Raw genomic sequence first — 19831 nt, 5'->3', positions numbered from 1 at the left:
ATCAGAATCCACCTCACTGAAACTATTATGGCATTTTACATTATTTCTTTTAATCTCCTTGAGCTCCGTTTGGCAGATTTCATACAGTATCTGAATACAGCTTTCTGGGGTCGTAGAACTAAATTTGGCATCAGTTGTGTGACTGTAAATTGTTTTCTAATAGTTCTATATCTTTACCTCAGCTTTTAGGGTATTGTTATGTAACAACTCTCAGAGGTGCACGATTCTGATGTGTCGCTGCAATGAGATAAAAGGTTAGCACCGTGCACTCCCAGGCCATCTGAATTTGTGGATAAATTCACAGACTTTTGTTCACGATTGTTATTATTCATCATTAGCGATTTAGAGCCTGCTTCAACTTCAATTTTTGGTTTAGTGTTTAGGATTTAAGAAAGACAGCCCAGGTTCTCAGCAATCATTTTTCTCTTCTCCCTATCAGTTTGTGCTTTTCTTTGTAAGACATGACAGCAATTTAGTGTTGCCATATTTAAATGATTCTAAGAATGCACCGCTTCTTAGGCACACTGTAAATGTAGATATCTTTGGAAACAAAATACCCCCCTAAACACTGCAGTGTGCCAATTAGGCAAATATCTCCTCCTAACCACAAAGGATGTGCGTAGGGGCTCAGAAGGTACCACTCTCTTTGCAGCCATTTTTTTTATAAAATGCATTAATTCTTTTCAGGAATGAAGGAGAAACAGCTGTAAAATCTTTTTATAAAACCGATCAGAGTACTTACAGGATCAGGCGATCTCAAGCATATGGTAGAACTGCACAGCACCTGTCACCTAGAAGAAGGAGAAGAAGAAAAAAAAAAGACTTCACTAAGCTCTACAAAGCCGCAGCAACCACAAATATGGATGTTAAGGGCATTTCTTTTGTGTGAATCTCTACAGTTTTTGAAAACGCTCTGCTCCCTCACCTACCTGCCCCTTTGGTTCTTCACTATATTTTTGAGGCATCAAACAATATGTCAGTGAGGTTAGCATTACCCACTGGTGTGTTTCGTGCCAGTCAGAGTGCTGGCAGTAGGCATTGTGGCAACGCAGGTCTGAGTGCTAATGGACTGCAGTAAGCACTGACAGTTTATACAACTGAGCAGATTCTTCTTCCCGTATTTTTGGGTGCATCTTTTCTAATTGCAGTATTAGGATAACACGGCTCACATATACAACTCCACCAAACCTGGAGCCCATACAGGCGATGAGTGCAATTTAGAAATGAGATACGCAGTGAAACCAACAGCAAACCAATGAAACGTACTATCACGTTACATCTTCACATTCTGTCTACCAACTATCATTACTTTGTTTAAAATCAATTTGAAAACATTCAACATTGAAATATCTTATTTGAAAAAAATCAATACAGTATATATATAATACATTTAGTGAATATAAAGTGGCACTTCTCCTGAGACCCACTAGTCTCGTGACAGAACACTTTCTTCTACCCACTACAGATTTAACAGGAATCGTCCCTTCACAGTACTAACAACATCTCTGTTGACAGATAAACAACACTCCCCTTGAAATCAGCACCAAATTTTTAATTGCGACGGGTGGTCATGGCTATTACCTGGCCAGGACGCCAGCTGGATGGAAGGACCAGGGGTGAGAGCATCTACAAGTCACTACCTCCCCTGGGACACACCTCCTGGGCTGCTGTGATACCATGGATTCCCACAGTGCACACTGGGAGTTGGAGTTTGGCACAGCCTTGTTGGGTTCCATGGGGGTCACCAAGGGGAGCTGCATTCATCACAGCTGGGAGTTATTCCAGCCACCTGGAAAATGCATAGCATTTTGCAAGCACAAGACACGTATAAGTTGATTATTTAGCTGAGTGTCTTCCTTACCATTCACCCTCTTAAGACTCTTCATGTGGATCACCTTAGAGATTATTGGACTCCCAGGGTCAACATAAAAGGAGGTGCCTCACTCCACTCAAGGAGCAGGAGACTAGAGGAAGAGCGATGAAGCTTGACTGAGGAGGAGGAGGAGGAATGGAAGAGGAGGGACGGACCGTATATTTGGTGCTATGTGTACCGTGCTGTTGAGGGGAGTGAGAGAGATGTGGTTCCCCTTTTGTAAATAAACATATGCTGTGCTGGAACTTGCATCTCTGCCGGTCTGTGTTGGGGCAGCTGGGGTGCCCCTTGTTTCCACACCATCCATTTTCCAAATTTGCTATTTCGTTTCAGGGTCTCTGGGACCCAGAGCAGCATCAGGAATAAGGCAGGAATTCAAAGTGGTTGAGACGGCAGACCATCTCAGATCACACACTTGCACACAACCACAAGAACTGAGCCAGAATACCCAACCTTCACGAGTTTGACATCGACGTTGACACGAGGATGACATGTGGCTTTAAAATTGGACCCAGGCCTCTGGGGCTGTGAGGCAGCTTTCACATTCACCCACAGACTGGCAGTGTTGTTAGTGGGGCTTAGTCTTACCCCCCGCTCTTCCAAAGCACTGCCAGAAATGTTCCATTTCTTAAGTTAAAAAGCCTTCTTTTGTCCTGCTGTATTGTGGCACTCAGCAATGAAGTTTGATTTAAGTCCAGCTTTATTTATTATTATTTAAAGCAGTTACAATACCAACCAGTGCTGACTCACATGTCGAATGTGGGAAGCTGAACTTTTGCCCTTAGCAATGAACAAAAAAAAAAAAAAAAAATGAGCGTTTAAACATGAGAACAGCAAACATGAAGATGACAGTTACTCACTGAGGAGTTCTACTGGGTTCAGAGCGAGAGCAGCAGGACAGTAAAGACCTTTATTATCGCAGCCCTATAGATTTTGCTGTGGCCATTTGTCTAGTCCAGCGATTTTCAAGTTCAGACCGGGGGGAAATCGTCATGATTGCAGGCTTTTGTTCCAAAAATACTACACTTCCTTCTTAACTTTTAAATTGATCTTATTGTTGAGTTGTCTAGCCTACAAATATTTCTTAGAAATTCATAAATATTTGTATTTTTTGCTATAGCTTTATTTGCTTATGGCCCTCTCCCTTTTTTTTTTTCTTTTGAATTTGCCCTTTCCTGTAAAGTTTGCTTCCAGATACTCGCACTTAGCAATGCCACAGATGTAAATAACATGGGATGGTGAAGAGGTGCAAGAACTTCAGTGCCAAATTCACTTGTCTGCTCAGTAAGAGTGAACATGGCAGTGGAGTGGCTTAGCATTCACTGTTGCCTAGAACTATGTCTGCACTGCAGACAGCATTTGAATACAACTGAAGGAACAAACTCTTCAGAAAAGGGTGCATTCAAAAGAAAATGGCAAGAGAAATTAAGCATTTAAAGTTGTGGCAAACATACACATATTCCATAGTTTCTTACATTGAGGGGAAAAACAAAGGACAGCTCACTAAATAATGAGATCAATTCAAAGTACCAGTAAGGGAATGACTGCGAAACTGGTTAGAATAAGTCAGACATCCCCCAAAGGTGTATTACGTGTTTTGCTGATTTAGACAGTGTTTGTGCAAGCCTTTACAGTGGGGAAAAGTAAGTAAAGAAAATGTGTTAATAAATAAAGTTGCAAAATATGTGCCGGAGTCAGATACCATTGACCACACTGCTGGTGTTTACTTCAACTTACTAAAGGTGTAAAGAACGACTTTCTAGATCTCTTCCCTAACACTAAATTAATGATCCATCATTACAGCAGTAAAACAATTTTGAAATGCAAATCTGAAATGAAAGGACATTTCATATTTGAAAATATATGTGTTTAAACAAACTGCTTGGTAATCAATAAGGTAGCTCTACTTTTTTAGGATATATGAAATGGCTGTGAACTCATTTACTACTCAGTAACATAAAATATTTATTTGTTTCTTTGTGGATGTAAGACCAGGAACAGAATGACTAATTATATTTGAAATCTGAATGAGATTCGCATTAATGTGTGTTGGCTCTTACAAACAAATATTTCTTGATTGTAGTATGTAGTAGAAGGGTGTTGTACTCTGTTGGACATTGTGGATGCAATGAGAAGTCAAGCAAACTGACACCTTCATTGGCTAACTGACCCGATTACAATGTGTGTGCTTTCAAGGCAACTCAGGCCCCTTTTTCAGGCAGTTTGTTAGGGGCCTGAGCGGCCATGAAAGCTCACATATTATAATCTTTTTAGTTAGCCAATGAAAGGTGTCAGTTTGCTTGACTTCTCATTGATTGTAGTATGTATAAAAAATGAGCTAGGAAAGCAGGATATGCTGGAAGCAAGCAAATGCACTCTGAAATTTTTTAAACTGTTCTGTATGAATTAGTGAAGAGGAGGATGATCCAATAAGGCATTGCTAAAATTAGCCAAGTATTAAAAAAATTAATTAAAAGCAAAGCCATACTCAAAATCAACCCACTTGTGGCTATGCTGAATAATTAAATTGAGCCAATGGTGTTTTTTCCTTGACTTTAAATAGTAGGAACACTGGTAATGGCATTCAGAAATGCATTGTTACAAAGCTCAAAAATTAGTTATGAGATATACAAGTAAATTATTGCAATAGCATCAACAGAACAATAAAAAAAATTTGTAAATTTGTTTGAAGAGTTAAGCAAAACTAGTTAGGATGCAATAAAAACAGTGAAAAATGTAGGGCTTGCTTTTGATATATATTTTTTTAAACAAGAACATGGAAAACTATAGAGAAAATATAAAAAGAGATCAGAGAATCCAAAGAGAGTAGGCAGTTCCTGCCCAGTGCTTTCAGGAGAGGCGCTGAACTGTTTAAGCAACATGATAATGGATGGACACGAATATAATTACGTCACTGAAAATAAATACAAAAAGGAAAAACATGCTTAAATAAAAATACCCCTTATTAAATAAAATAATTTTGAAAAATATATATGTATACATCATCCCCAAATATTTACTAAGTAAATACCAAATGAATTCATTATGTATTTTAACATGAATTTTAACATTAAAAATACTGCCACACAGGCATTATACCCCATGCAGATGACTTGCGTTACTACCAACTGTCCAGTATTTCATGCTTAAAACAATTTTAAACTTCATGGCTCTGCTCTAACTGGTTTGCAAACAGTTACTTCTGTTTTTCTCCATTCAAAGGACAATTTCTCACTAAACAGAGAAACTACCTAAGTACTTTCCTAACCTACTACAAGCACATTTCATTGACAATGGGGAGCCATTTCAACCATCACCATCGTGTAGCTCACCTGGATGATGCAACAGGAGTCATTCTTGCACCAGCACATTCATCACACATAAGCCACTTGGTGGTGAAAGGGAGAGCCAATAAGCGACACAGCATAACTGGGAGTCCAGCATGAACAAACCGCAGTGGCCAGTTTAGTCTGAGGACTGGGAAACACCTTACTCTTTTCAAAAGATGCCAATACCATTGAGAATCAAGACCTCGGTTGTACCTCTCATACCAAAGGCGATGCCAATTTTTACAGCACTGTGGCTTTGGGATCCACACACAAACCACAAGGTACGCAGCCTCCGATTGCCAAACCAACTTCTCTTTGAAAAGCAACCTAAGCTTTTCCTGGATAGTCCCTCATTCAAGTACTGGCTGAGCCCAAACATGCTGAGATTCAAGTGGACCACCTATTCTGAAGTGCAGGTGGTATATATGATCACTATGCAAATAATTTCTCTGTCATAAAGGACAAAGTGCTGGAGGTGACTAACCTACAACTTTTCTTTTAACAGGTACAGATTATCTCATTGCTGGGCATGAAGAGTCTAGAACAGGCAAGCTCCTTGTGAATATGTCCAGCCTGGTGAAACCCTGGAAGCCTGCTCTAGGAAAGCTGATTACAGACATCCTTGTGTCTGGGTGTGAGAGAATATCTTGAGATAAGCTTCTGTACAGTGACAGGCCAATTTCATTATTCTTCTGCATTGACATGTACCCTCCTTGCCCAGTAGGACACTTGCAGTTGTTCCACTGCTGCCTGCTTTTCTTATGTTGACTTATTCCACTTCATGGGAAGTGCAAATGTCTTCTGACTTATCCCTGCTGGTTTCATTTTCCCTTCACCATTGTACATCACAAAAATGATGTTACTTGGACGCCACTGGCAGAAGGAAGAGAAGCTGCTTTTGATAAGGGAAGGAATATGTAGGCATTTCTAAAGTTTTCCATCCATTCAGCCTGGTTAAGCAACTTCTAGCATAGCAGGATTCCAGCAGCTTTTCTGTGTTTTTCAGCAGGAAGGAAGCAAGATTCTTGAAAAGGCTGTGGTCTATGAGAACTGCGGCTTCCACTGAGAAGTATTGTAAAGAAAAATAAACAGTATTCAACATGCAAAAAAAAAAAAAAAAAATCAAACTACAAAAAAATACTATCCTGTATGCATCTAGAAATCTAAGGTAATGCTAGAAAAATGATACAGTTTCTTGTAATACTCATTTCGTCCACATATTTTGTGCTGCACTTGAAACGAAACCATTCTTACATATTAATATGGAACTGAGACAGACCGGTGTAGAACATGTTTTTGTATAGTGTACTATAATAATGAAGCATAAAGGATTTCTTTCATTTTTAATATATTAAACTTACTCCTATTTACTAGTTTTGTGTGATACTCATTAACTTAAACAATATAGGAAATGATAGATGATGAATGTCTTGTTATATTGGCACTGATGTCAGCAAAACAACAAAATCATTAGATGTTTTTTTTTATTTCTCACTTTCCATGTTGAAGAAACATTTTTCCAGGTTTTCACTGAAGTTAGGAAAAAATGAAAATAAAACTAAAGCCTGGAATCCTTAAGGTACTGTAAATAAGGCAAAGAAAAACACAAACTGATAAATTTGTCAAGGATTTTGTGTTTTCATTTGATTGCTATAAGATTTTCTCATTTGCTGGTCAACAATATTCCCATTGCAGCAATTCCCCAACCAAAACCTTAAAAATATAAGCACATACAAAATTGCTTACTTCTTTACATGTGATAAAGCCCTGTTTGTGGTTAGCAGAGCTTACAATTAATCCCAGATCTACAGTAAATGGTAACAAAGGTGAAAGCAATTTAAAACAAAGATTCAAACAGAGTAACAATAAAATCTAAGGTAAATAAAGGGCCGTCCACACAAACAAGCGATCAGTGTCTTGACTACCGATAGTGTTAATAACATCCATGAAGCCTGAAACAAATATCAAGATGCCGGCCAGCAAGGATCTACAGGAACACTAAAAATGAAGAACAAGAGAATGGCTTCCACTTCATGTCCTCAATGGAATAACACCAAAAAAAAAAATACATGATCAGCTGACAAAGAAAATCAAAAAGTAAAAACCATAACAGTAAAATTAAACAGCAAAACCCAAACCAGACTCTCAACCGGATTGTTCTCCTTAGAGACCCATCAAGCAGCACACCTGAAAAAGATAAGTAGACATTTAGATTGACAGTGCTGAAGTAATTCAAGTGCAGCAACAACTGGGACCTCTCAACTCTGAACCTTTCTTCTTTATTAAAGTATGAAGCTTGATTTCTTTATATTGGAAAAATGATCAGACTGGTTACATTTCATTTTTCAGTTTTACACAGATCTGACAAAATGGGTAAAACCTTTTTGCTAAAACATCCAAAACTAACAACTTATGGAAATTTTCTTGAAATGTACAACTGTAAAAATAAATATAAAATGGCTGTGAGATTAAAAGTTACTCACTGAAAGCCTCGGTGAGAGAGTGAAATGAGAATTTTAACATAAGACCTGCTCTTTATGTAACAATGAGTGAGATAAATCTTCTGAAGCGTAACATGGATATTATAAAGTTGCCGAAAGGATACTGACAAAAATCTGTGGCTAGAGGTAGGATATGGCCACAAGGGTCTGGGAGGCTGATAAATTGCTTCTGCTTCATAGCAGGACAGACCACAATTTTAATGCCTAGAATGGGATAAAGCAAACAGTGGCATCATATGACTCAGGAGCTTCAACCCCCTATCCATCCCTAAACCCCTCACATTACCAAAGCTTAAAATTATCTAGGAATGTATCCCAATCAGAGTTTATAGAAAGGTCAGGACTGAAAGATTTCTCCAAAGTCTTTCCAAATCTCTGCAGTAAGTGGGCACTGAAGGCAAGTAGATTCAATCATTAACTGGCAGCAGTTTGCTGATCTGTGGGAAGGGTATCACTCGATGGTGTAACAGCATCTTTGCTCTGAGGATCTTCATCTTCCTCCTGAGGATATAGCTCAGGGAACCTCTGCATGCATTCCTGCATGGTTCTGAACTCCTCAATACAGTCTGATCCTTTCACTTCTTCCTTACTGTAGTGGAAACAGGAGAATGCCGACTTGAACTGCTCTCCACATGGCCCGCTAGCCATGCCGCCCAGACACGGACAGTTCCAGTTGATATCTCCATTTGGGAGAATTAATCCTTAGGAGCAAAAAAACACAGTATTAATTACTGTTGAAAATAATGAATATACTAAGATACCAGGCCAGTTGTGAAATAGCCAAAGGTAACTAATCATGTCCCCTTATCTTGCAAACTTTAATTTTTAAAAGGGTATCATTATGAGATTCTGCATCCCAACATGTAGTAATGACCTATACCTCTACAATTGCTATCTGTCTAGTACAAAGCAATGCTTTTAAAGTTCATATTTAGCACTGGAATGTATGTAGTAAATAATATATTCATCAAATACAATTCAGGGCTACGGGGGGTGGGACGGACCAGAGCTCATCCCAAAAACCTTAAGCACAAGGCAGGAACCAGCCCTGAACAGAGTGCCACCTCTTCACATGGCCCACTTATTCTTACACACACAAGGCTTTTACAGTATAATCAGCAATTAACCTCATGCAATGTGGGAGAAAAAGAGAAGTGTCATGAAATACAGGCATAGATTGGAAGAACATGCAAATACAACACTAGCAGCAAATGGCAGCTCCACTGACCACTGTGCCACCTCAAAAAATAAACATAATGAAATACTGCAACTCGACTACTACAGTGTGTAACTTTATTCGAAAATAATTCATCCTGCACGTTACTGCTACTTAAGGCTCCGTGTGTTATACTAAGTGCATGTAATAGAAGATCTTTGACCCCACAATACGTTATCCCATCATTTTGTCAATCCACTTATATAAATTTGGCACTTAAAATATGAGATAAAAATATGACCCAAAGAATAAGAAAAAAGCTGTTACAAATCTGAATCAGCCATATACAAACAAGTGAAGAAGCCTGATGCAGAGAGGTCATCACAAATGGCCTCTGTGTTTTTGGTTTTTTTTTGTTTTGTTTTTTTTTTTAACTCCCATACCCATGGAGAATGCAAAACCTAAATAATAAAAAACACAGTAGGAAGGAACATTTTGGACATGTGGTTATATAAATTAAAAAAAATACCCATGAGTTCGAATGCAGAGCACTTTGAAGTGCACAGACTTTGATTAGTGTTATTATTTCCTCTGAATAGTCCAGTTTTATAGTACCCACAATCCAACTGCCCTTTTCTTAACAATCACAAAAAAGGTGAGGAAAACAAATCTTCTGTAATCCACACTATAAAACTGACCAACCCAGCAACACACATTTCTGCACCATAATAGTGCACAGTGAATCTTTGCCAACATGTGTGCTTTTGTGGTGCAGGGACACAGGTTTTATTCAGTATTTGTGGACTGTTCCTCATTCACCCTTTCCATTGGCTCTTACAAGATTTCCAGTGCCTGCCACTGAAATGCCATAAAATAATGCTATTTACAAGAGCAATTTCTAGCTGGTGTACAATGTTCTATGTGGCTTTAAATAAACCCCACTTTCACTTTAATCTTAACTGAGCACATCCCTTTCTGACACATCCCTGCAAGATACTCTGCATAGCATTTTGCAAACACATGAGAAGTATATGTTGACTTATTTAGCTTGGTGTCTTCCTTACCACACTTCATGTGGAAGACCTTAAGAGATTATTGGACCATTCACATACATTTCAACAGTAAGGAGACCAGTGTTCACATCCTGTGTTTTTCCAGCATGGAGTTAGTTTCCCATTCTCCCCATGTCTCTGTGAGTTTCCTCCAGTTTCCTTCCACTGTCCAAAGACATTGAAAGTTCTCTAGTGCCTTCAACACCATCCAACCTCTGCTCCTTGGGGACAAGCTGACACAGTTGGGAGTTGATTTATACCTGGTTGCATGATCTTATAGACAGACCTCAGTATGTGCATCTCGGGAACTGCAGGTCTGACATTGTGGTCAGCAACACAGGAGCGCTGCAGGGGACTGTACTTTCTCCGGTGCTGTTCAGCCTATACATAGGGTGGTCCAGATCAAATTATGCAATTTTCATTAAGCTAGAACTTATTAAGATCATTACATAGAAAATCACCCGAAAAATCCAGGACCAACGAAAAGTATGCAAACTGATGACATTAAGAATCGTCTTCAAGCCGAACTGGAATCGTCCCTACATAAATCAAAGTCATCCAGATGATCTGGATCTGCATAATTAGATCTGGACCACCCTGTACAACTCGAAGTCCTGCCACGTGCAAAGTTCGCATCAGGAGTGGGCAGGAGGAGGAGTAAAGGAACCTAATCAAGGACTTTGTTAAATGGTGCGACTCAAACCACTTACACCTGAACACCAGAAAAAACAAGGAGCTGGTGGTGGATTTTAGGAGGCCCAGGCCCCTCATGGACCCCATGATCATCAGAGGTGACTGTGTGCAGAGGGTACAGACCTATAAATACCTGGGAGTGCAGGTGGATGACAAATTGGACTGGACTGCCAATATTGATGCTCTGTGCAAGAGAGGTCAGAGCCGACTATACTTCCTTAGAAGGCTGGCGTCTTTCAACATCTGCAATAAGGTGCTGCAGATGTTCTATCAGACGGTTGTGGCGAGCGCCCTCTTCTACGCAGTAGTGTGCTGGGGAGACAGCATAAAGAAGAGGGACGCCTCACACCTGGACAAACTGGTGAGGAAGGCAGGCTCTATTGAAGGCACAGAGCTGGACAGTTTGACATCTGTGGCAGAGCGACGGACGCTGAGCAGGGTCCTGTCAGTCATGGGGAATCCACTGCATCCACTGAATAGTATCATCTCCAGACAGAGGAGCAGCACTTGGTAAACATTAACATTATACAAAGTTATTGTCTGTTATACCTGCATTTATATCACTCTTTAATTTAATATTGTTTTTTTATCAGTATGCTGCTGCTAGAGTATGTGAATTTTCCCTTGGAATTAATAAAGTATCTATTTATCTGTCCATCTATCTATTCCCGCTTGTAAATCAAACATGATTGTCAGACCTTTTCCCTTCTAGAGGGATTGTCAGAAAGCATCCTCCTTGGTAAATCGAGCCCGATTGTCAGAACATGATTATCCCCTTTGGTGAATCGCCAATAGTTGGGGAATTGAGTATGACACACTGCATAGCCTTGTGACCCACCACCAATATAAACAATAGCAACCCACAACCTGACCCAGTGGTTGAGAAATACTGCTTTAAAGGCGCCCTAATGGAGAAGGCTCTTTACAATAAAACATAAATGAGGGCATTTTCAAGGAACTCTTATTTACTGGGCTTAAACCGAAGATTGTATTATAAGCCTAAATGGCAATGTCTATGTATTAACTTCTATATTACAGTTTTCACAGGTTCTCCACAGAACTAATGTAATTGTTTGCATCATTCCACAAAAAGTGCACTAACAGAATAAGTGACTTATTCTAAGTCACTGAGTCAATGAAGAAGACTAAATCAGTAAGCTTGTTTTTCACAATTCAATTCAGTAAATTAACAGGCTATATGTATAGCATTCCTAAAACTGAGAACACCATTATTGCAGAATTAATTTCTTGACAGCATCTCAGATAGGTAAACTCAGTATAAAACAGTAAACTGTGCAGACTGTTTTAAATATTAGCAGTGGCTAGGGTAACAACTATATTTGGATAAAATACAAAAAGGCAAAAAACAATAGAAGCAAGAGTTAAAATCACAGCTTAAAATCCAATGGTAAAGATGTGAACAGGGTTTTGAAATTTGGTAAAAAGATTCTTCTTCAACACCCTTAACCCACACATTCACAATGACTTAACAGCGAAGAGTCCCTTCATTTCTGACGGGTACAATACTTAATCAACAGCAATAGGGACACTGCCTTTTAAAATTGAGAAAATATGCATTCTGGGACTATATGGACGTGGAGAATGTGACTACAAATAAATGTAATCAAAATTACAAGTCTGAATAAAACTATTACATTTTTATGGACAGACAACACAACACACTACAAAAATCCTTAGTCAGTTAAAATCAGTTCAGTTTCTGCAGCTGAAAGATCCCTGGCTTCCTGTTTTTATTCTACCAGAACTTCAGCCAGTAAAACCAACCCAAATGCATATACAAAGGTGCCAGTGCACATCAAGCACAGCACTAGAGAAAACTGCTAAACTAAACAAAAGCCCTAATATAACCCGATAGTTTCAGATCAGTTTACCAGACTTTTTTAGTCATTTTTGAAAGCTGTTTAAAGTCATTGGACTTTCAAAAGAAAAATGGAAAAAAAAATCTTTTATTCCTCCAGACACAGGTAATTCTTCAGAAGCCACTTAATGCCACTCCTTAAAAATGTCAGAACTGCTGGAACATTTTAAGGTGACAATAAATGGCTGTCTGAATCATCCACCATTCAAAGAGCGTAACAAAGAAACCTGAATAAAAAAAGATCAAAGAGCACTAGAGGGCATTTTATTATCAAAGCTTCCCTGCTCAGCATTCTTCCAACAAGATCTCTAAGGCACATTGTGCTATAACACATCTTCGTGCCAGTGCAGCAGAATTAGAGCCAACTTCAAATCATATTTTGCTTCCAAGTTCAACTAGTCTCTCTCATGGGAATGGAATGGAAATCTGAGCACCTCTCAGATCAGTTTCATTGGCTACATTTATGGGGGTGGGGTGTTTTGTTTTTAAGTAAAAGCACACATCTCAAAGGGTAAAAATAACTTTCAACAATATCACCTGGCCCAATATTCAGAGGGCTTTCTAGAACTTATTAAACAAGAGTGTGGTGGAAACTGCTGTTGCTTGAATTAAATGGTCAAGCCAGTTACACAACCTTTGATACCAGGTTTTTGGGGGCACTTTGGTTGGAGGCTTTTCTTCTTAGTACTTCCAACTTCTTTACTGGCCATTCTCCACAATGATTAATAAGAGAAACGTTTCCTTAATACAGTGGATTATAATAATAGGGTACTGTTTTTGTCATTTAACTGCTATTTTCATATGTTAACTAGTGGATTATTGTATTATATATATATAATTTTTTTTTACTTTCCCCCTAAAAAGGTCTAAGGTGGCAGCATCATCTTCTTTGCCAAAAAAAACAGGGCTGGGCAGCACCCAGGGTTACAGGATAATGCCAACTAATTATGTAATCTGTGTGACATTCTTACTTTTAATGGATTTCATTTAGTTACCTGGCCTATAAATATTTCCAAGAAATTCATAAATATCCATAATATTTGCCATAGCTTTAAATTCATACTTTCGTTTTGTTGTTGAACTTGAGTGTCAATGTTCTAGTCAAAAAACATCACACAAAATAACTCCAGTACAGCATATAAAGAAAAACGTTTCAGTTTCTAAAAAAGACAGATTGAAAAGATTCATTTTCATAAAAAGTAACATGCTAGACTTTTAATTTCAAACAAGATTAATTGCATGATATTTTTCCATTAAGAAAACAAAGCTCATCATTTCATGATATAGATGCATTTGCCAAAAAGCACATTAGGGAAATTCTATTACAGTATAATACTGCCACCTATAGGTAAAGAGGTAAAATCATGTTAACCACAATACATGGTCTATTGACAAATTCGGGGTAATCTTCACCTCATTGACTACCCGGAGTGCATTCTGTCCAAAATAATCTCTAAAATACAAATGAAAGTGTTAAGTGATAAGTTGCTGCCAAATGACCTTAAAAATAAGCAAATAAAAAGAAACTGTTCAAGGATTACCACAACTATCACTCACCATGATCTTCATAAGGGTCATTTGGGTCATCAGCAATCAGCTCTGCACTGCTAGGGGTTTCATGATCCTCTTTGGTCACAAATATAATCTTATCCTTTCCTAAAGAATGTATGAACACAAAGTTTAGCCATTTCATTCACTATTAAATGAACAGAAGAGAGCCCAAGTTCAGGAAAGGGTTAGATAAGTAGATTCAAGTGAAAACACCAAATATAAAATCCAAGTCATTAAGTCACAATGAAGAGCCCATCCCTCTTATCAATCCACAAATGCAGGAGCTGCTTAGGTGGGACGTTGTATCAATACAGATACTGAGCACACAGACTTGAGTTTTTTTGACCACAGGTCTTGAGATTAATCAAGGATACAAATCAAACATTTAATTTAAATTGGAGAATAAACAGCAGTTGCTTCTTCCTGTGTCTTATTTCTATGCAGTTCTTCAACTGAATGGAACATTATATAAAAAAAAAAAAAAAATGCAAGTTCAGCTCCCAATACAATATAGGAATATAATGCAAATAATAGCAAAATATAACACAGTTGAGGCTGGACACCTTGGTTCACCATTAATTTTTTTTTTTTTTTGTCTCATGGAATTGTGTTTTTTAATTGAATTATATTTTCATTAATCAACATTTATATTATTGTAAAAAAATTGGAAACTACTCAGTACACATTCTGTACTAATTCACAAACATAATCTAGTGCCAGATGAGAATCATATAAAAATTTTTTATTTATAGCTTGATGCTACGAGATGTTGCAAATAAAATGCAACGTGATGCAGAGTAAAATATGTTATTAGACGTTTACACTATTTTACAGCAAATATCAACACAGTTAAACTAGTCTATTTTTTTTTTTAAATCAATTACAAATTTCTAGCAACAAATGAATGTCCGCAGAATACATACAAGCAAGATTATGAGCTTAAAAACATTCAGAAGACTGGCAACATTTAAGTGAAATAATTTAGAACCTATGCCAAAAAAAAAAAAATCCCACAACATATAATTTGCATGATGAAAATAACAGTAAGCTTCCATTTTCCTTCTTTAATTGCAGTTTTTATAAAGTAACATTATAGTATGGCTCATACGTTTAAGCCATAATAGCTATAATAAACACTCCAAACATTTCTTTTCTAATAGATTTTTTTATCTAGTTTTATTTTCGAAAATAAATAAAACAGTGCAAACACAAGCCTAAAGACATGATCATCCAACATTATGACATTTGGAAGACAACTTTTTACGGTATAGGATTGAATCAAAAGAAAAGTTCAAACTACAAACCTGATACATCAACACACCTGAGTAACCTGAGCTATTCGGTTTTTTTTTTTGTTTGTTTGTTTGTTAATAAACTATTACTAAGAAATAGCCTTTACATAGTGGCATAGTTATTAGTACTACTCACAGCTCCAGAATCAGCTGTTTAAATTCTGGTTCCAAAATTTTCAAAAATAAAAGTTCTCAGCAAACTCATTTGTTTTAAGCTTGAGGGGCCCAATAATTTGTCTGATACCAACAAAAAGAACCCACTTAGACCAACTTGTGCTACAGCGCTGTTGCTCTGGGTACCCAACAGGTGGCACGAGCTCCCAGAAGATGTTGCAAGTACTTGCCTTCATCCCCACCCATTGTAAGTCTGATTTTATACATATTGAGAGGCTTTTTACAGGAATGCAGGCATTTTGTTTAAAAAAAAAAAAAAACACGGGGGGGCATCGATTTGTTCTTAACTCAATTTTTCTTTTTGTAAAAACTTGATTGATTTGTATGGAATGCAATAAAATTAATAAAAAAAAAATTAACAAGTTTGTGACAGTAAATAAAGAAATGCAAAATTGCTGGAAGAAATTAACAATAAAGCAGTTAATTTAAAAAAAAAAAAAAAAAACAAGTATGTCCCCACATTGTAGGATAACTGGTTTAAAAATGGGTGCGTCTAGATTGGACTATTGCAATGTCATAAACTGAAAAGAAAAATACAGCCTAATATATATTAAAAATTTCTTTATTCTACTTGTTAATGGCAAGTGAGTTAGAAGATCAAGTTTTGAGATAAGTTGGTCATACTCAGTAATCATGGCGCTGGAGAGTGTCATGAGAATGGGAAAGAAAAAGAATATGGAAGTAATTTTCAGTAGGCACCCGGGGAGTAACCTGTTAAGCGCCACGGTCTCTTCACAGTAGGGCAAGACTGACAACAGGAGAGAAAAGTTTGCAAAGGCTCACCTGACAAGGAGAAAGAGGGAGAAGCTAGTTTAGTATTAAAAGAAGGAATTAAGAGAATGAATGTGCCTGGGGAGCACCTTTTATATGGATAAGCTAAAAAGAAAAAAACAAAAAGAAGTTTCTGCTCCTCTAACATTACTAAATGTATGTTGCTTACCACAAAAATGTGTTTTCTTGTATAATATTCTTAAAAGAAACGAAGTCCAATGGAGCTAGCATCTCCTGCTAGATACTGGGTTACTTGCTCCAGCTTTATCCTAATCTTTGACTGGCAAGTATCCAATATCCTCGGTTTCAACCCTAACCTGGACACAGACTATGACAATGTGGGTACTTAACAGATTCCCACTTACTAGTGTCTCCAATATTACAGACAACTCAAAAAGTGCAAATGCATACCTTTTATTTGGTATGATCAAAATGCTAAAATAAAAAAAAAAATAGTGTGCTTAAATGTATTCTAGTATTTTTAAGCCAGTATTTTTAGTATGTACTCACTTTAGAAGGTATTTCATCCTACGCCATATGGAACGACCGTTAGTGCAGGACTATTCAATTCTTTTACGAAGCCAAAATTAGGTCTCTGATTGGACAGCCATTGTCCTCAAGGTATTTACTGAGACATGATGGTAGCCAGTAGGAATGGAAATTGAGATAAACAATGAGTGTGCAACTAGAAATATCACCTCATGACAGGACAGCTGTGCCCATTATTCCTTATCACCAAAGTAGTGGCCTTTTGATTTTAAAATGAAAACGACTCTGTTAGATTTTGTCAAGTGCCAAAGTTTTAAATTTACAAAGAGAAAGAAAAAAGATTTACAAACAAGTCTTTTGGTCACTTAGGCACATGGCTATCAGGTAATTCATAGTCAAGATAAATTAAAAATTTGACCATAATTTGGCCTGAGCATGCTGGTTCAACAACCTTGTTAAGTGTGCTTTTGCAAAGGTAACACACAAGCAATACTAATTTAATATACTGGGCATAATGTGATCTTGTCAGGTGTATTATAGTGACAGTAAGTTTAATTAGAATGCTTCATGGTGGCCGCTTTCGAGTTGCAGTTCATAGTTATTTATCTAGTTATTTCACTTTAATTAAACATATTTATGATTCTTTAATATATTTACTAAACAAAAAAGCAATTTACGCATCAGTATGAACAGACCTAGAGCAAACCCCACATTCAATGCATCACATTCAATCAGCTCACAGAGCGAATTGCTTGCTAAGAAACAAATACTTGGTGTTCAACCTTTGCTCTCACCTTTCAATCTCCAACACAGGTATATTAACATTTTTCAGTGCAAGTTCACTGCTATCATTTTCAATATGCAAGGTGCTGGCTATCAGCATAAGAATTCAATTCATGGACATGTGATTATCAGCTCAGTTTTTGTTATTTTTATATAATAATACAAAAAAAAAAAATACAAAAATCACACATATTATTTACAAAGAGGAAATAAAATACCTAGAGGCTTCAGGCAGAGTACAAATTATGAAATAACAAATAAGAGAAAAATACAGGAAAGAGAAAGAGGAACCCATAAATGAAAATACCCACACTAGGGGTTTTAAAAAATAGTTCAAGTTCATTACCTAAACCAAGCAATAAACTGCCATTTTTTTTGTCTTCATGGACAGCAGGAAAACAGAACTGCCACAATTCCTTAAGAAAGGCCATAAAAGATTAATTAACTTTGATAAATCTAGCTTTACATAAAGAGTTTTTTTTAACTACTGACTAATCGAGCTCACTGCCTTTCATTACAATACCACAACTAGTATGATCTCAACTGAATTATTTCAATATAAAAATCTTTAGAAACAATAATAGAAGTCATTCCAAAAACTTTAAGCAAATTTGCATTCATAAAACCTCTGATCAGTTGCTTCAATTTCTTCCATCCCAAAATGATACAAAACATTACAGCCCAAATATCCATCTGAAAAATTCTTCAGATGGATAATAACCCCATAACAATTTTGGAATTGGTTTCCTTCACTTTTGGTGTTACTCGAATTTTAATATAATTTGATATTGGCATTTATATGTCGGTTTTTAAAAATATCTGAGAAATTGATTTTTGATTAGACTGAAAACAGAATAACCTACCAATAACAATGTACCCAATGATGGTATTTGGAAGTTTGAGACCACTACATTTGTGCCCATCCATCCACTAACAGCTTGGGAAGACGTTTAACATTTGGGATGCATTATAGGATACCAGTAGTACTAAATGGGACACGGCTTTAATGGCATTGATCAACTGAAATGTTCAAGTTCAAACAGAAATTTTTACAAAACAAAATTTCCTCTCTGATCTAGAATATGCATCACCCAGATCTCGGCTCAACGTTTCTGTAGACCAAATTCCTAAATTTTGCGAGTAACTGTAAGAATGTCGCGAGGAAACGTGACAAGGCGGTAAGCTACGAAACTCCCCCTCTTTCCACATGTCAGTTCACTGATCATCCCCTAACTGCTGGAGTTACCTCCAATAAACCGAGAATATCTCCCTGACAGCCACAGTTTCATCCTGCACTACAAGAATATTTTAAGGCCAATATGGCTTTGATTCGATATAGCGTTTTGTGAAACACACAGCCATAATCACACTGTGCATTCCATGAATGACATTGCCCTAGTCTCCCGCCGGCTTGCACACACCTTCCTGTCGGCAGTACGACATGGCTGCAGATCCCCTCTCCAGGCTCTTCTCTGGAGCAGCTTCGACTCAGCCCTCCTGCACTTCTCTTCGATTGTTTGTTTTTTTTTTGTTTGTTTTTTTTTTTACCTTTTACTGTTTTTTCCTCACCTCACCGCCCCACCAAAGCCGGCTCTTCAGCTCACGCTGTAACCTTTGCTACAGAAACCTTAAACTTTGACCCCACAGCGAAATAAGGACCACGGCTAACTTCAGGTAGCCCGCCATACTGCCTGATTGAAACTGCAGCTCTCACAATTTCAAGTATGCCATTCGTCTGCGGGTCTTGCTGGAACGTGAAAGAGCTGATACGGGAAGTCCGACTTTTACGATAAATTAATAATGTTTAATCCTTCTTTCACTTATGTGCTTTAATCACCTTGTTATTTATACCATATGTTTATATTCACAGCCAGAGGACAATAAATAAATAAGTTCTCACATGCACGATAAAATATGATTACCGTTTGATGCTCTCATAAGGACATTATTTAAAACATCGATGTGGACGTACTATTAAAAAAACAAAATGAAAATGATATTGGACCCTTTTTAAATTTTGTCGCGCGAATAATTGGCGTCGTTTTTGTCCATCTCTGAAAATTGTATTTATGCTTATATATATACACACACATTTACACATACATATTGTGGCGGGCGGCTATTGGCTGTGCCCAGCCAGGACGCCGAGAAGGACCGAGTGAGGGTCCCCCCCCCCAAAAGGGAGAGGAGATCAGCCATGGTTGGTATGGGGGCCACGGGAATGGAGCATGGAAGCTCAACCCTATAGAGGAACGTGGCTACCACCAGGGGGTGCCCACATAGACATA

General features: G+C 37.6%; 2 protein-coding genes across 4 annotated transcripts in view; one reads left to right on the top strand and one right to left on the bottom strand.

Annotated features, from left to right (window-relative positions):
* Window positions 1-6575, top strand: part of si:dkey-202e22.2 (netrin-4) — a 42612-nt gene extending 36037 nt beyond the window's left edge. For both annotated transcript variants that reach the window (XM_039771285.1, XM_039771287.1), the window contains exon 10: window positions 5708-6575. In XM_039771285.1, the coding sequence (XP_039627219.1) occupies window positions 5708-5853 (146 nt within the window). In that variant the 3' untranslated portion in view covers window positions 5854-6575. The remainder of the gene's footprint in view (window positions 1-5707) is intronic.
* Window positions 6576-6774: 199 nt separating this feature from the next.
* LOC120540457 (mitochondrial intermembrane space import and assembly protein 40-like) lies at window positions 6775-19204 on the bottom strand. Of its 2 annotated transcripts, XM_039771288.1 has the most exons (4): window positions 18407-18481; window positions 17890-17959; window positions 14041-14139; window positions 6775-8404 (listed from the first exon to the last, which is right to left on the bottom strand). In XM_039771288.1, the coding sequence occupies exons 1-4, from the start codon at window positions 18464-18466 to the stop codon at window positions 8118-8120; spliced, it is 516 nt and encodes a 171-aa protein (XP_039627222.1). In that variant the 5' UTR covers window positions 18467-18481; the 3' UTR covers window positions 6775-8117. The 2 variants fall into 2 exon arrangements, with proteins under 2 accessions (XP_039627222.1, XP_039627223.1); XM_039771289.1 differs by lacking the exons at window positions 17890-17959; window positions 18407-18481 and adding an exon at window positions 18965-19204.
* Window positions 19205-19831: the final 627 nt, after the last annotated feature.

The sequence above is a fragment of the Polypterus senegalus genome, chromosome 12 (assembly GCF_016835505.1).
Source record: "Polypterus senegalus isolate Bchr_013 chromosome 12, ASM1683550v1, whole genome shotgun sequence".
NCBI classification, from domain to species: domain Eukaryota; kingdom Metazoa; phylum Chordata; class Cladistia; order Polypteriformes; family Polypteridae; genus Polypterus; species Polypterus senegalus.
Note: the sequence above shows the minus strand (reverse complement) of the source record. Positions and strands in the feature narration are given on the sequence as shown.

What these genes read in the sequence shown, in the direction of transcription:
- LOC120540457 (XM_039771288.1), bottom strand. Translation starts at nt 18,466, where the DNA reads ATGGGCACAAATGTAGTGGTCTCAAACTTCCAAATACCATCATTGGGT. An exon ending in CATTGGGTACATTGTTATTG is followed by an intron (nt 17,960 to 18,406) that starts GTAGGTTATTCT and finishes GCCTTTCTTAAG; the next exon opens with GAATTGTGGCAGTTCTGTTT. An exon ending in CAGTTTATTGCTTGGTTTAG is followed by an intron (nt 14,140 to 17,889) that starts GTAATGAACTTG and finishes TACATTCTTTAG; the next exon opens with GAAAGGATAAGATTATATTT.